Consider the following 14,807-nt stretch of genomic DNA (forward strand, 5'->3'; position numbering starts at 1 on the left):
AAAAATTAAGTGTGAACTCAGTACGTAATTGAAACGTTTTAGTGCCTATATTTGTTTTTAGCCACTGTGCACAATACATAGTTTGCATACAGTAAAGTACTCAACAACGTTGGTTACTTTAGCACCATTAATTACTCTCAGGCGGATACGGAACGAAAATTCCAAAACAAGAATTACAAGTTTTAAAACTGAACTGCAACAATTGAAAGACGACAAAAAGGAATTGTTTCTAAGATGAAAGCAATTAAGGGCACTGAATGATATCTGGAGGCTTGCTTTCTTAATAGAACAGTGACAGAAAGAGAGAAAACGGTGATTGTATCCTATACTAGTGAAGAGAGTATTACGAAACAATAGGAAGGTTTGAATCTAATTGATAGCGGTCTTTACTTCCCATATGTAGATGAACGGATCGAAAATGTATGTTTTAATACTATTTTGTCTCTTTGGAACACGCAGGAATTTTGTTAAGAAGCTAATTCGATGATCATTTGACATTCTTCTGGTTTATTCCTTTTTAACTAATAAAGCTCGAATATTGACCCAAGAAAGTATTAAACCTGTAGCTATCCTAATTCGTCGGCGATTAATCCAATCTATCCAGAAAAAATATATAAGTTGTATTAATAGATGTCGTAACAATTCAGTATAGATACGTTAATGTGTAGAATAATCCCTGGAAATTTTAGAAGAATGCTATTCAAAGACATGGCAAATATATTGGTCGACATTTATTTCAGATGGTAGAAAATGTCTTTAAATAGTTGTGGAAGTTAATTGTGTATCCCGTCCTTAATACATCCCTCAAAACTGGAATATTTGCTACGGATATCGAGGCGGTACTGTCATCTATACATAGTTTCTTTTACCCCATTTTCTTAGCACTTATTAGCTGGAGAAGGTGTTAGTCAATGATTGGCACGTTACCTCATTGTGAATGTGTGAAAATATAACCTAGCTTTTAACCATTGTGCTCTTTTCATTTGTTTTCATTTATCAGCCATTACGATCATATCCTAGTCAAGGTAATGCGCAACCGTTTTTATGTTACTGATTATGGTATGCGATATATACCTTGCAATGTTTAATTTAACATTTCGGAAAGTTGAAAGTTTCATATACTCACTGGTCCAATAATGCAAATACTGAATTTTCAGGAAAATGGTTGTTCTGTTTGGAATAGGTATTCTTTAACGACTGAAAGTTAAATTTCATTTTGAAACTTTTCCCAGGAAGAATTCCGCGTACCATCAGTTAGGATCTTGAGTGAGGAGGACCAATTCATATCACGTTTTTTAAAGTAACTTTCCAAAGAAAAATATAAAATCTCACACACACACACACACGGAACCTTGCGTAATAAATCAGCCTTTAAAATGGCAATGTGCTTACATATAAGTTTGAATCTCGCAATGAAACTTTCTTTCAAATTTGGTCAGATTCAGCGATTTTTAAGAAGTAAAATAATTTCGCATGGGTAGGGTTTACCCTGCAAAGAAAAAACTTTAACTTTTATATGATATTTTGCTCGGTTGGGAGATTATCGGGCTAAACCATGAGTATATATTTACAAACGGTCACAATAACGTATAATTGCAAACGAGTTCTGATTATCTAATTATAAAGCATGTATCATGACCACGATATTATTAACATTCATTTAATTTGAACTTGTGTCAAAGTAATTTACAAATAAATGATCTTTATTGTAGCATACTATGTACTTAATAAACGCCCACGCCTACCCTCACATTCTAAAAATTAAAAAATGTTCAACATAGACATTCATTAGATTGATTGATAATTTTCTTCATGAAGCTTTTCTGTTAATATAACTTGCTAAGTGAATTTGTTGAATGTATACTAAATTAGTAATAAAGAAAAGAAGAGGTCACGATTTAATCTTTTTCCGTATGTTCTGCAATCGGTTGTTGCAGGAGAAATAGTAATAGCTAATTAAGATTACGCATTCATGAATACTTTTCATGTTCGACAGTGATTCCTTTCTAGCTGATGTCAATAGAAAACAGAAAGTTTTGTTTTTTAACATCTAATACATTTGTGACGCTACGAAGTACAAATATCGTCTCATATTATTTATCTACTGATACTTTCTTATTTAAAAATCCTAAATCATCGTTGGTTATTATGATGTGGTTTGGATTGGGTGGGTAGCAAGATTCAAATGAAAACGTGATGAAGCAAGATAAAACTGTCAGTAGTTATATGTGACACCTGAGACCCAAAGAGGCTTATGAGACCCTAACATGGAATTAACACGGAATATCACTTGGGACCAAAAGGGAAAATAACATGGGTGACGCCACGACACTGGACATTGGGAGAAAGTCAACAGTGTTGCAAGTGACTAATCTCAATGGGGTGGAAGCTTAGTAACAGCGTTCGAGTTGACCTCAATACGACATACTCTAGGTAGGTAATGGAAAACCCTATGTGAAATGTTTAAAGTCTCAAAAAGATTTATTGGGTCAAAGGGTTAATATAGTCAAAAAAGTTTATGGTAAACGGATTTTATGTCTCGAATTATTAACTAAAACATGGCTGCTGCCAGAAAATAACCCTATGTAGACATGAATCATTCTGCAGAGTCCACGCCATTATACATACAGGTTATCTGAACTCTTGTTACTAATTAACAAATTTATTTAGAATTATCTTTCTGTTCAGACCGTTAGAATAATATTCATAGTGCACTCACTTTTAGTATTAATCCCAGTCAAAACAGACCACCTGCGTATGCAGCGGCTGTTAATCTCAGTTTTGAACTGCTTCACGTGCGTGGAGAGCAGCATCACCCCAAACTAATGTCTTTGAAAGTTAATATACTAGCATGTAAAGTAGACCGAGGTAAACACAAATGAAATCATGTATCGTAAGCATTACCCTTCTTGCATAAAATAGTATTTAACAAAATACTTGTTTTCAGGTGGAAGTATGGCAGCTGGTGCAAAGGATAAACTATTAGACAGATTGGAGAAATTACCACTATCGTTCAATTTAAAAATAAAGCATCTAACTCAGCCACGAGCTAAATGTTTGTTGAAGAAACTGCAAAGAGAATTTGAATGCCAAGAATATGATTACCAAGAAGAGAAAAGACGATATTATAATTTGATCACGTACCTATATTACTTTTGTAGAAATATCGATGAGGCAGAAAACTGTAATTATAATGCTTTAACAATGGATCCTGAAAGCATTGTCGCTCTTGGAAATAAAGCTATGCTGTATCACCTGGAGGGAAGGTGTGATACGTATTGCCAAGAAATAGAGAACACTGTACAAATGGCTGAGAAACTATGTTCGAATAGGGTCAAGCTTCTTCAAGCAAAAGCTGAAATTGCATACTCCTATGCTCGGTTTGGACTTATGTACTACAAAAATGCAGAAACTATGTACGAAGAAGTTCTTGATAAAGTCAAAGACGAGGACGAATTGCCTTCGTTTCTGTGGCAGTATGGGTGTGGTTTGATAATAAGACGATATCTTGGTGCTCATGGGAACAGCAGTGTGTTAGACGATCGAGTTAAACGCTGTGCTGTCTTGCTGTCCGAAGTGGCCAAGAAAGACAAAATACCTAGATTTAGGGCAAGAGCCTGGGCCGAGTTAGCAATTCTGCAACAGACACATTGCAAACTCCGGAACACTTTGTTTCCAAAAGAATTCAGAAATCTTTCTGCTGATGATATGTTTGCCATTGCAGAAAAGGCAAACCAAAATGTAGATGATATACCTACACTAGAGCAGTGCACTCGCAATTTGAAGAACACCGGTAAGGATGAAGATCGTGAGAATATATTGCGACAGTCATTATGTCGTAAAGAATCGGGAAGAGCTTACCAATTGCTTGCTTTGCTGCTGGTGAAAAAGTTTATGAAAAAGCAGCGCTTACAAAACACAAATTCAAGACAAGATCAAACAATATGTATTCCTTACTGCGAGGAGATACTGGAAATAGTACATTTATTCGATTCATCAATCAAAACCCAGGTGAATTTTTCTGCAATGCAACACAAGGCCAAGTTTTTATATCACATTGGCCAATTCAAGGACGCTGTCGTTGCATTTGATGAGGTATATAAATCACTGCAAACTACTGAAATACAACCGGCAGAATTGGACCGTGATGTACTGATCTTTTGTCATATTTATCACGCCAAATGTCTTCTTGCTTTGTCGAGAAATGGTGGAACCATTACACGAGCCAAGGAGTTACTTACATCAGCTATTGAAATGTCTTTTGATTTACGAACAAGCCATGCTCGTTGCAGAAGCCCATCTTACCATAGCACCGACGAAGCTGTAGATGAATTGCCGACCATGACAAAACTTCAAAAAGATGCTATTGCAGAAATGAGGTATCTTTTACAGCTGGGCGAAAGGACTGCAGATTGTATAATTGAAGAAATCGCTATGTGTGAGCTTCTCAGAGACAGTGATAGTGTCTTTGAATTAATGGATGAGCTTAAGGAAAAACAAAGTGAGATTCCTCCTAATCAGCAGGAACAGATTGCCGAACATTTCATTAAGTTAAAACTGTTCGATATGGGGCTACTTCTTTTAAAGCAGCTGATTCTGTTAGACATCTGGCCTAAAAATAAGCAGCAGTTTGCTATCACAGCACAAGTAGATGGAGCCATGGAGGCACTAGCAAAGGGTCATTCAGTTTTAGCTGGAAATAGACTTCGAGATGCATTTGACTTCAGGTTTTCTGATCAGGACAACGCCAACGAAGAGAAGGTACATGTATTTTTCCTTGCCAATAAATGTAACCAAGACTTAACACGGAGGCTGAAGCAATCATTTTGTGAATTAACCAAATTGAATATCACTTCCTGTTTTGATTTGATGCCTGGAAGTCAACTACTCCATGAGCTTGATGAAAGTATGCAAGAAAGCTCAGTAATTGCGATCCTTTTTGACACAGATGACTTGACACATGAAGACTATGACACTAATGTCTTTAAAAAATCGGTCCATATGGCGCTTTCAACACAAATGAAGTACAAGCCAAGTAAGGTTTTGGTTGTAATCAAACCTTCAGAAGGGACTGATATTCACTCTCTTCTGAGAGATGCCCCACGCCTCCAGTTAGGAAACGATTTTCAGCAAAAGAAGTTAAAATATCTGTGTGAGTTTCTTTTGCTGGCTTTGCTGAATTAAAGTGATTATCGAACTTTGTTGCTGAAAATTACCTCACTCCAATTTATTTGAATAATAGTATTTCTAGGTCCATCCGATACGACACGTCAGTTCAGAGAGGACACTGTTGCTTTTCATCTGATTATTTATTAAAGGAGTTTTCAATATTTGTTACATAATGGAATACTTGAGTCTTTTTGAGCCTAAGTCGAATAAGTAAACATCAGGGCTGGAAATTTTATCTTAAGGGAATAATCGTTGACACACTGGTATCTTTGCTATAAGTCTCCAATCAAACATATCTGAAAGTTGAATAAAAAGGAGTATAATTCATTCAGTGTTCTAATAAAACACATTAAAGGTGAAATCATTTAAATAAGACGATAGGCGTATTAATGCTTCCATGCAAACAGCCACAAATTGCATTCGTCAAACAAATCCAAATACCTTACTAGAGCAATTTAAAAAATTCACAAAAGGTATTGGCTTATTATTACAAGTACAGTTCATTGCCGGAAAGGATTATAAAATGTGCATTCATACACAGGCATCATTTCCAAGCTTTGACTTTATGTTATGCACGTCTCTTGATGCGATGGCATATAATAATCTTAGTTTCTGTTCGTACATCTTGCCGTCTGGGATATATTCTCCTTTGTGCAGTTAGTCTTGGAGTTTTTGATCGATTGCCTTAAATAAATTTAAATATCATGATCAACACCAGGAGATGAGCAAATCGACAAATCAACAAATTTTGTTAGCGTTATTATGCAGTTTTGTCATGCAGTAGTGTAAGTTACACTCTCGTTGGAGCAGCTAATCCCACAGTCCTTCATGGATTGCCATGAAGCTTGCCCAATTGAGCCAAAGATGCACATGTCGACGAATATAGTGATCATGAACTGAAACTGCCAGTATCATCAGTTCACTTTGTTACCGGAATATGGATAAATGTTTTGGCTCTGTTTGGTTGCTGCTGAATTCAGTTATGATAGAATCTTCTGAACACAACATGTATCACATATTTCAGCGGATCACCACGAAACGTGGTAAATGTCCTGATAATCATCTGAAGATGTGCATATATTCAAACGACTGGACTTCTCTGGTGTTTGTTAAAGTTATTTAAAATGGTCATCATATTTCACCGCATCAATTTATTATATTGACTGTTTGCTTCAAGCCCTGAGAAAAATTTGGAAGTTTGATGTTTTAAAGCACATCATCTCATTGAATGTTATACCGCATCAAATACCGTGCGTAGAAACGTAGAAACGTGTCTTGCCTAAATAAACGCCTCCGCAGCCTTTACTGGAAGGTCTGATAGTGGGAATCGAACCAGCAACTTCTTGTTATGAGTCCAACACTATGGACATTGAGCCTACAAAATATCCATTGGCTATGTAATACCCATTATATTGAGCAATTACAAAGACATGCTTCATTGGTTCAAAACACAAGTGCCGAGAAAGCATTTATCTCAGTACCCCTGTCTATTCGTGTCTCTATTCGTTACCATACTTTGTTCTAAAAAGGTGAAGAGTAGTGATTTCATAATAAACTGATTGAATAGTTCAAACTATCTTTATTATGGGATTTAAGTAAGGAGAAAATTCATCCCTTAAATGTAGCTTCTGTCATTTCTTGAAGAAACTGTGACATCAGATCCTCGCTACTGTGTAAGATGTGGAGGAACATGTATCATTCAGAAGATTAAGAGTATTGTATTAACCAGTGTATACAACGTCCTTTCGGGAAAATTCTAGTCCCCGATATGACGCGTTATGTGACAGCAGACTTGTGTCTACACTGTCGGCATTGGATTGGGTGTATTATGTATGTGAATTTCAGTGAACTACTTTTTTCAAAATACGTAACTATCATTATCAGATATATTTATGATAGCTACATTTGGTAATTAGGAATAAACAGGAATATATTTTAGTCAGGAATACTTTTAGAGACAAATAGTTCTTTATCAGGATGATATTAAAATATTATCCCAACAATACATATATGTTTTCAAGCCACAATTTATTAGACTGTTAAATGTTAATCTCGTGCAAGAAATTTTATGAATAATTGTCAATAATTAATGACTATTCATTATTCGCCTTTGAAAAAGACGTTCGTTTACACCGTGAATAATGTAGAACTTTCACTTGAATGGAAAAAGTCTAAATAACAGAAGAATCGAAATCACAAGAGAAAATAAGGAGCCACAATAGCTCGGTTGGGAGAGGGTGTAGAATCGTCAAAGATCGCCCGCTCGATACCTTCTCTTTCCAGCCTGCGTCGGCTGCCTCAACGTGTCATCGGATTCGGAGAGGGCTCTTAGCTCCAATTTTCTATGCATCACATAGCCAGCAATGCGCTCATGGTGTTTTCTAAAACCAACAATTGATCGTGCTACATTTATGATTAAAAAAACAGAAGCGGATCAACAATATAAAACTACCTGCAAATATATATGTATGCGAATATGACGTTCAAATCAATCATAGTAGAAAAGAAAATTATTTTATGGTTTTTACTAAAGAATATTTTCTTTATTTGCAAAAACAAATTATTATCCTCTCATTATGCTCCGATTACCAATACCATAACAGTCATCATGATCAATTTATTATTATTATTATTATTATTATTATTATTATTATTATTATTATTATTATTATTATTATTGTTATTATTATTATTATTATCATTATCATTATTATTATTATTACTTCTTTTTCCATGACAATATTGATATCCCGATTTGGACACCCACAGCAGAGATAAATCGACCGGGTAGTAAGCTATGTATATCACAGTTCAGATAAACAACACAGATTAGTCTTCCCTTGGTCTGATAAAATAAAAACCTGGTTTAAGATGGTTAATATGGATCGTCTTTTAGTCTATATAATGGACTTCAGAATAAACAATACAATGCACATAGACGTAATAGGTTCATTGTTGTCTCCGCTTGTGTGCTTGGTCCAAACAGGAGGAAAAGATGACGGAACACCGCAATTAGAACAGGGTGATACCGCCACAATGAATATCCCCAAATTAACAATAGTCAGCGGCCGACATATTATTTCACCCAATCACTTACATACAGTGTTCTACACAAATGACACTGGAGTTCATCACGGTTATACACGGTTACGAGTAGCACATCAAGGGTATTAAAGGATGCAGAAATCATTAAATCTCTGCTTTTAATGGAGAGGGCAAATTCAGCTTATCAGGACAGGTTATGTCTTTAAGCAGTTTCAGCAGAAGATATTTATGCAGGGTATTCTTCCGTCAAATATGGAAAATCATCAGATGCCAGCGCCGGCAGTGCAGCTGCTAGGTCATTGTGTACATGAGTATGTGGTATGTGCATTTTCCCACCAAACCTGGCACACACAGGCGTCCAAATGAATGGACAGATGTCGGGAAAATAGATGTCCACCAGAATCTACCGTGAGAGCTATTGTAAATTCTGAATGACATATCGTACCCAAAGGGTTCAAGGTAAGTCCCTCAGAACACATGGAATGGTGTACCTCATTCACTGTGCACGAAAAATTAATTTTGCAGTTATCCAACCTGACACAAAAACACGTATGCATTTTGCTAAAAAAATCGTAGCAAAAGATCTTAAAGAAAGCCTCCATGATTTCCAAGATTAATTAACATCGTACACAATGTAAACTGTAGACCTATGGTACTTAGAACATCACCACACCAGGAACTGGGACCTATCATTTGCTAGATCGTCTAATGAAAGTTCTATACTTTCTGAAATCCTGTGTGGAGAACCACAATCTGCCTGCTTACTTCATCCCGGAAAACAATCTGTTTGACGGAAAAATGAATATGATCTGACGAAGGATGATCATGATTCTCGACTTTTTCAAACCTTAATTGAAATAGCCTAGTTAGTACACCTAACCCATGGGTAGGAGAGGAGTTTTATTGTAAGCACTCCGTCTTCCACTGGGCAAACTATACAAAGAAAGCAAGAAAAATTGGACACATCAATTCTCTTTGCGGGCTTTATTGCGTGAAGACTCTCATTAGTATTTCGGGACATTGACAATTTGCATGTTTACTCTGAGAAACATTTTAAAAGTATTTGCTTATCATTCTTTGAGTTGTTTTTTTTTCCAATGAAGACGTACAAGCGAACATAGAAAGAAAGAAGAAACAAAAATAAACAAAAGTGATGCCCACCAATTCTATTTTGTAATACTTCATTTGAGTTAAGCCAACGACCCGTCAAGAAAGGCTCAAATTCAAATAATGTAATTTTTCAGGTTTAAGAAAAACGATATTTAGGTCAGTATTTTTTACGAATCCATAAATTGTGAAACTCGTTACTTTAACATAAGTTGTTTATATACCCCCTACTTTGAAAGGATAGTGTGAAAGACTTCGAATAAATAAAGTATCGATAAATGTATCAGCTCCTATTGAATGAAACAATATGTAAAACTTTTGTCTTAATAACATTTTTGCTCTAATGAATGTATGTTGTTTTTGTATTGGAAATGTACATCAGATTAAGGATATACATGTATTATACATTTCTGTATACTATTAACAGGTTATGGTTGATATCACCATTTGGTCTATCGATGACCATTTGTGACATAATTTATTTTGTTTTCAATGCAAGAGACTAAGTACTTAACAGAAAAACATTTAAGTTTATGAATTCCTAATTATTAACCACATGACTTAGTGTGCATGTAGTAATTAACAATTTATGAAATATATTGAAGATTAAAATGAAATGACTAATGCCAGAGTTATAGAACAAGTGGGCAATGAAATAATCCTTTAGATAAAGAACGTTAAATTACTAATTTCAACTTAAAACAGTGACATGACAAAGAGATCTAATGGTTTATAATAAAGCGTTATGCCTTATCTAATGTTTTACATATGAATGTGGAGATAGAGGATTAAGCCAGAACAACGAAAGCAATACAGGTACCATTTCTTTCAACAAGTACCTGCAAGGAGACAAACTCCTTCAAAGTACATTTTAGAGTCGAATCATTGCGGTAACTCTTTTTTCTCTTTAAATTAAATTATGATCATATATAAATATGCAGTAACTGCTTTTCGTCGGAATGCTGCAACTTCTTAAGCTGAGAGAGAGAGAGAGAGAAAGAAAGAGAGAGAGAGAAAGAGGGAGAGAAAGTGAGGAGAGAGAGAGAGTACCTACTTAGAAAATAAAACGCAGCAGGAGTTCACAGCAAAGGTTTTGTGTCCACCGAAGAAAGATAAAAATTCCAAAAATAATATCAAATTGTTGTCGGGAAAGCGGCTTCCAGTTGTTGAATCAGTAACCTGGCAAATAGTTACATTTTATTTTGATACGGTTGTTCTTTTATTCTTGTTTAGTTTTTTATTTTAATCTTGACGAAAGAGGAAGGAATTTTTCGGAGGCCTTTGCAAACATTTTTGTTTAGTTCCTCTATCTACTTGCCTCGACGAGAAGCAGTAGTTCATGTTCTTGGTGAGTCTATTATTAATGAAGTAGCTGTCGTTGCTGTTAACTTTGCAAAACGTTTCAATTAACCTGAGAAAGGTTTCAGCTATTTTTGAACTTCAGTCATATTTTTGCACTTAGTTTAGATGTATTTGATACATTTCTTGTTTTGAAAATGAGACGGACGTGGATAATCCTGGACTTTATACATTAAGTTTTATTATTGTTAACATCAATTAGAAATCCTTGGCTACGAGTCATATTTCTCATGGAAAAATGTAGCAGTTGTTTGAGGCGAATCGAGATATGTCCTCATAGTGCAAGTTTAAATTGCTCAGTCGGTATGCTTGTTAGGAAAAAAATATTACACATTGCAATCCGTTACTTGAACTTAAATGGCTTGCTATTTTCATTTCTACTCCACGCTTTTTATTTTATGTTGTATTTCGCCCCACAATGCAAGTACAAAGAGTGATGAACGCATGTCCAGAGACTGATGCAGTGATCATTTTAAATTAACATTCACAGTTCTGATAACATTTATTTGAATGTAATTTAATGTAAATGTTCAGCTGTTTTGGATATTGACATTTTTAGTACTTATCAAAGCCTCAAGGAAGTAAGATTTTTTTTATATCTAACTGTACGATGTAACACTTTTCTCCCCTACACACATATACACACACATGCACACACACGCACACATGTATATGTGTGTGTGTGTGTTAGTGTGTATCTATGTTTGTAGTTTTTATATATAAATGTAGGTAGGTAGGCAGGTAGCTACTTAAGTAGATAGGTAGGCAGGTATGAATCTATAATATGCTTGTCTCGATGTAATAACCGATATTAAGCTATTCAAGTGGTAAAGATGTTAGCACTGAAGTTTCAGTAAATTTTATTCAATGGAATTTGTTTTATTCTTGTAATGCAAATATTCATTATGTTTGTAAAGTTTGAGCTTTTTATTTGGGAATTGTAAAATCCCTCGCATTGCATAACACGTTTCTTCTTATATTCTAAGTCAGCACATTTAGGCTCAGTAGCCAGGTGTGTTGAGCAAGCCAAATACTTTTCTGTTGAGTATATCAGTAAAGTTTACTTGTTTCATGGAAAAAGCTGTTGTTTATTGTAAACGACGATGTCACTACCAACGTCATGGTCAGTAATAATTAATTTAGAAATAAAATATTGTTTAAGTAATAGAGAATACTATTTTGGCATTGTATTTCAAATTCAGTAAAATACTTTTCTACAAAATTATTGTTGTATTAGTGTCAGATGTTGACATTTTACATACTTTTGGCTACCGTGAATTTATTTGATATTTAATTGTATGCATTTTATTCTAAAAGACAGAAATTATAGAATTGTATGAAGTTGGTCAGCTTGCAGGAAAATTTTATATGTATTTGTTATATCGAAAATGTACTATATATATATATATATATATATATATATATATATATATATATATATATATATATATATATATATATATATATATATATATATATATAACCAAATTTTATAATCATTTATCTCATTTATCTCAATAAAATTAATTCGATTCGCCAGAACCCATCGGATCGTCTTTCTTGCAGCGAACCCCTCCCTCTCGATCAGCCTTTCACTGGATGTATGTCTGATCCGTTAAGAGTGACGCCCATTTTAGGGAGCATAAACTCTCTCTCAGACTCTCTCTCTCTCTCATCATGGATGCAGAACATTTCTCGAAATAAATGAGCAAAATCATTTCATAACAGAGACTTAATAACGTTTAAGACCGTGGAAACGGCGACCTCAGGAATTTAATGCGTCAAAATATATTATTAGATTAAATATATTTGCTCTAAATTTGTGTTTCAACAGTCTCAGTACACAGCACACGCTGGATAAAAATAACTGAACAAATACTATAGATAACATCCAAAAATAAATGTTCTTCCTTAATGAGGGTATATATTGTTTTTATTTGTACATCAATTGAATAATGACTAAATTAAAGTTTTCATAATATAATATAATGTATTGATCATTGTCAGTAATACTGCCAAAAATGAGTTAACAGCCTGCTTCCTATAAGTCATATAAACATTATGTAGTAATGTGAACTCCAGGCGTCACTACGGGAGATGATAGCACGCAACAGTTAATCAAATGTAGCAATAGCACTGGTATGATGTATTTTATATCAGACGATATCAGTTTGACACAGTTGGATAGTATCATTGTAACGAAGCACAGTAACATATCAACTAAATGACAGCATACGCTTCCTTGCCTTGGTCTTCTTGATTTGCACATGTTGGATAAAATTATAATTTTGACTGATCCTAATTAGTGATGCTTAGTCGAGAGGTTTTGTCAGAGAAGCAATAAACACATTTAATATGGTATAAACATGTTTCTGGTTGTACCTACCTAAGCCAGCAGTCGCTAACTTTTAACTGCCCTAAATTTAAAATCCCTTATTCGCAGCAAAATACTACATTTCGCGTCAACATTAATAATTCGTATTATAGTAACCGGAGGTGACGACTGCTAAAAAACAACGGAGAATGTTCCATTTTATTATGGCAATAATATCACATAATATACTTTATCTTTACGTCCTCCTGTTGTTACTTATCTGCATCTAGGACAAAGAAAAAATAAACTTGGAAAAAAATATTTGAGGCTAAAGTATAAAAATCATGAGACGATAAGAATTGATTGATATCAACTTAAGCAACCTTAAACTAATCTCTATAACAAAACAAAAATCTCGCCAAGGTCGCTCAGTATGTAATCGATTAGTTGTATTGCCTACATTTGTTTTTAGCCACTGTGCACAATACATATCTTGCATAAAGTAAAGTATTCAACAACTTTGGTTACTTCAGCACCCTTAATCACTCTCAGACGGATACGGAAAAAGATTCCAAAACAAGAATCACAAGTTTTAAAACTGAACTGTAACAAGTGAAAGACGAACAACAATAATTGTTTTTAAGTGAAAGCAATTCAGGGCATTGAATTGTATCGTACTCGTATTTAACTGAATTGTTCCATTGGCACTTTTATCCAAACAAAATATTTTTTTGCCACAGCTTATTCAGTAAACATCCATCCTCATAAATAGGACTCATAACTTCTAAGCATTCATAACTATTTTCATTAACATCAAATAGCTTAAAGCCATGATTGACTTGCCTAATCAATATGCGCATTCAGTCGACCTCTGCTGGTGCGTCATATTCATTTTCCTTCCTTGTATATGATCTTGATCCGTTTGCTTCATAACCGTTTTAAAATGCTTCTGAATTAAATCTTGATTATACAGTTTCACAACACTCTCTGGGTTTTATTGGTGATGTGCTCTTAGTCCTGATGGAACGTAGTCTGGTGCGTACAGCTAAGGAGAAGGGTGCCGTTTACCCAGGGACCTGCTTTCGAATCGCCGTGGAGTAACAGTTAAAAGTTCTCTATCATCTAACTTGCATGATATTATATATATATATATATATATATATATATATATATATATATATATATATATATATATATATATATATATATAGGCTTGTCAAAAGTCCAAAAAGTACGTATCGACTTTATAATTTTCGGTTCCAGAACATATTTGTCTCTCCTTTATTTAATATTTACGATTTCTTTCCACATATTTTCGAATCATCTTCTGACTTTGTATTTCCAAAGGAAGAAACAATTCTAAACGTCCTTTTCAATGATTTATCGTATACGGATTAGGCATACAAGGCAGAGTATATAAGGTCGTAACATACAAATGAAAAATGACCTTTATCCGCTCGATATATTCTCACATCCAATATATTTATGACGGCAATACGAGTTAGTTTCTAAAGTTTTGTATGTTCATTATAAGGATATACACAAATTCCTTAGCGTATCAAATCTGTATAAAGCTTTCTTTTCGGAAAAAGCGTGATCTCACTCATTGCGCGTTATGTGACAGCAGATGTATGTTTACACATTTTGCATTTGATCGAGCATAAAGTTAAAAGGTTTGTTAACTTGCAAAAGTTCTTCTTGACACATTTATAAATAATAAATCTCAGTAAAGTACATTTTGTTTCAAAATACGTAACTATTGTTATCAAAATAACAGCGATAATTGCTTGATGTTTTTAGTTAGGTACAAAGA

The 14,807-nt window shown here is 34.3% G+C and overlaps 1 protein-coding gene across 2 annotated transcripts in view; it reads left to right on the forward strand.

Annotated features, from left to right (window-relative positions):
* Positions 1 to 12,042, forward strand: part of LOC149798486 (uncharacterized) — a 62,200-nt gene extending 50,158 nt beyond the window's left edge. For both annotated transcript variants that reach the window (XM_089963683.1, XM_089963685.1), the window contains one exon: positions 2,948 to 12,042. In XM_089963683.1, coding sequence (XP_089819809.1) covers positions 2,948 to 5,184 — 2,237 coding nt within the window. In that variant the 3' untranslated portion in view covers positions 5,185 to 12,042. The remainder of the gene's footprint in view (positions 1 to 2,947) is intronic.
* The last annotated feature ends 2,765 nt before the right edge of the window (positions 12,043 to 14,807 follow it).

This window comes from Sinohyriopsis cumingii, chromosome 6, assembly GCF_028554795.1.
Source record: "Sinohyriopsis cumingii isolate HCF-2022 chromosome 6, ASM2855479v2, whole genome shotgun sequence".
Lineage (NCBI taxonomy): Eukaryota > Metazoa > Mollusca > Bivalvia > Unionida > Unionidae > Sinohyriopsis > Sinohyriopsis cumingii.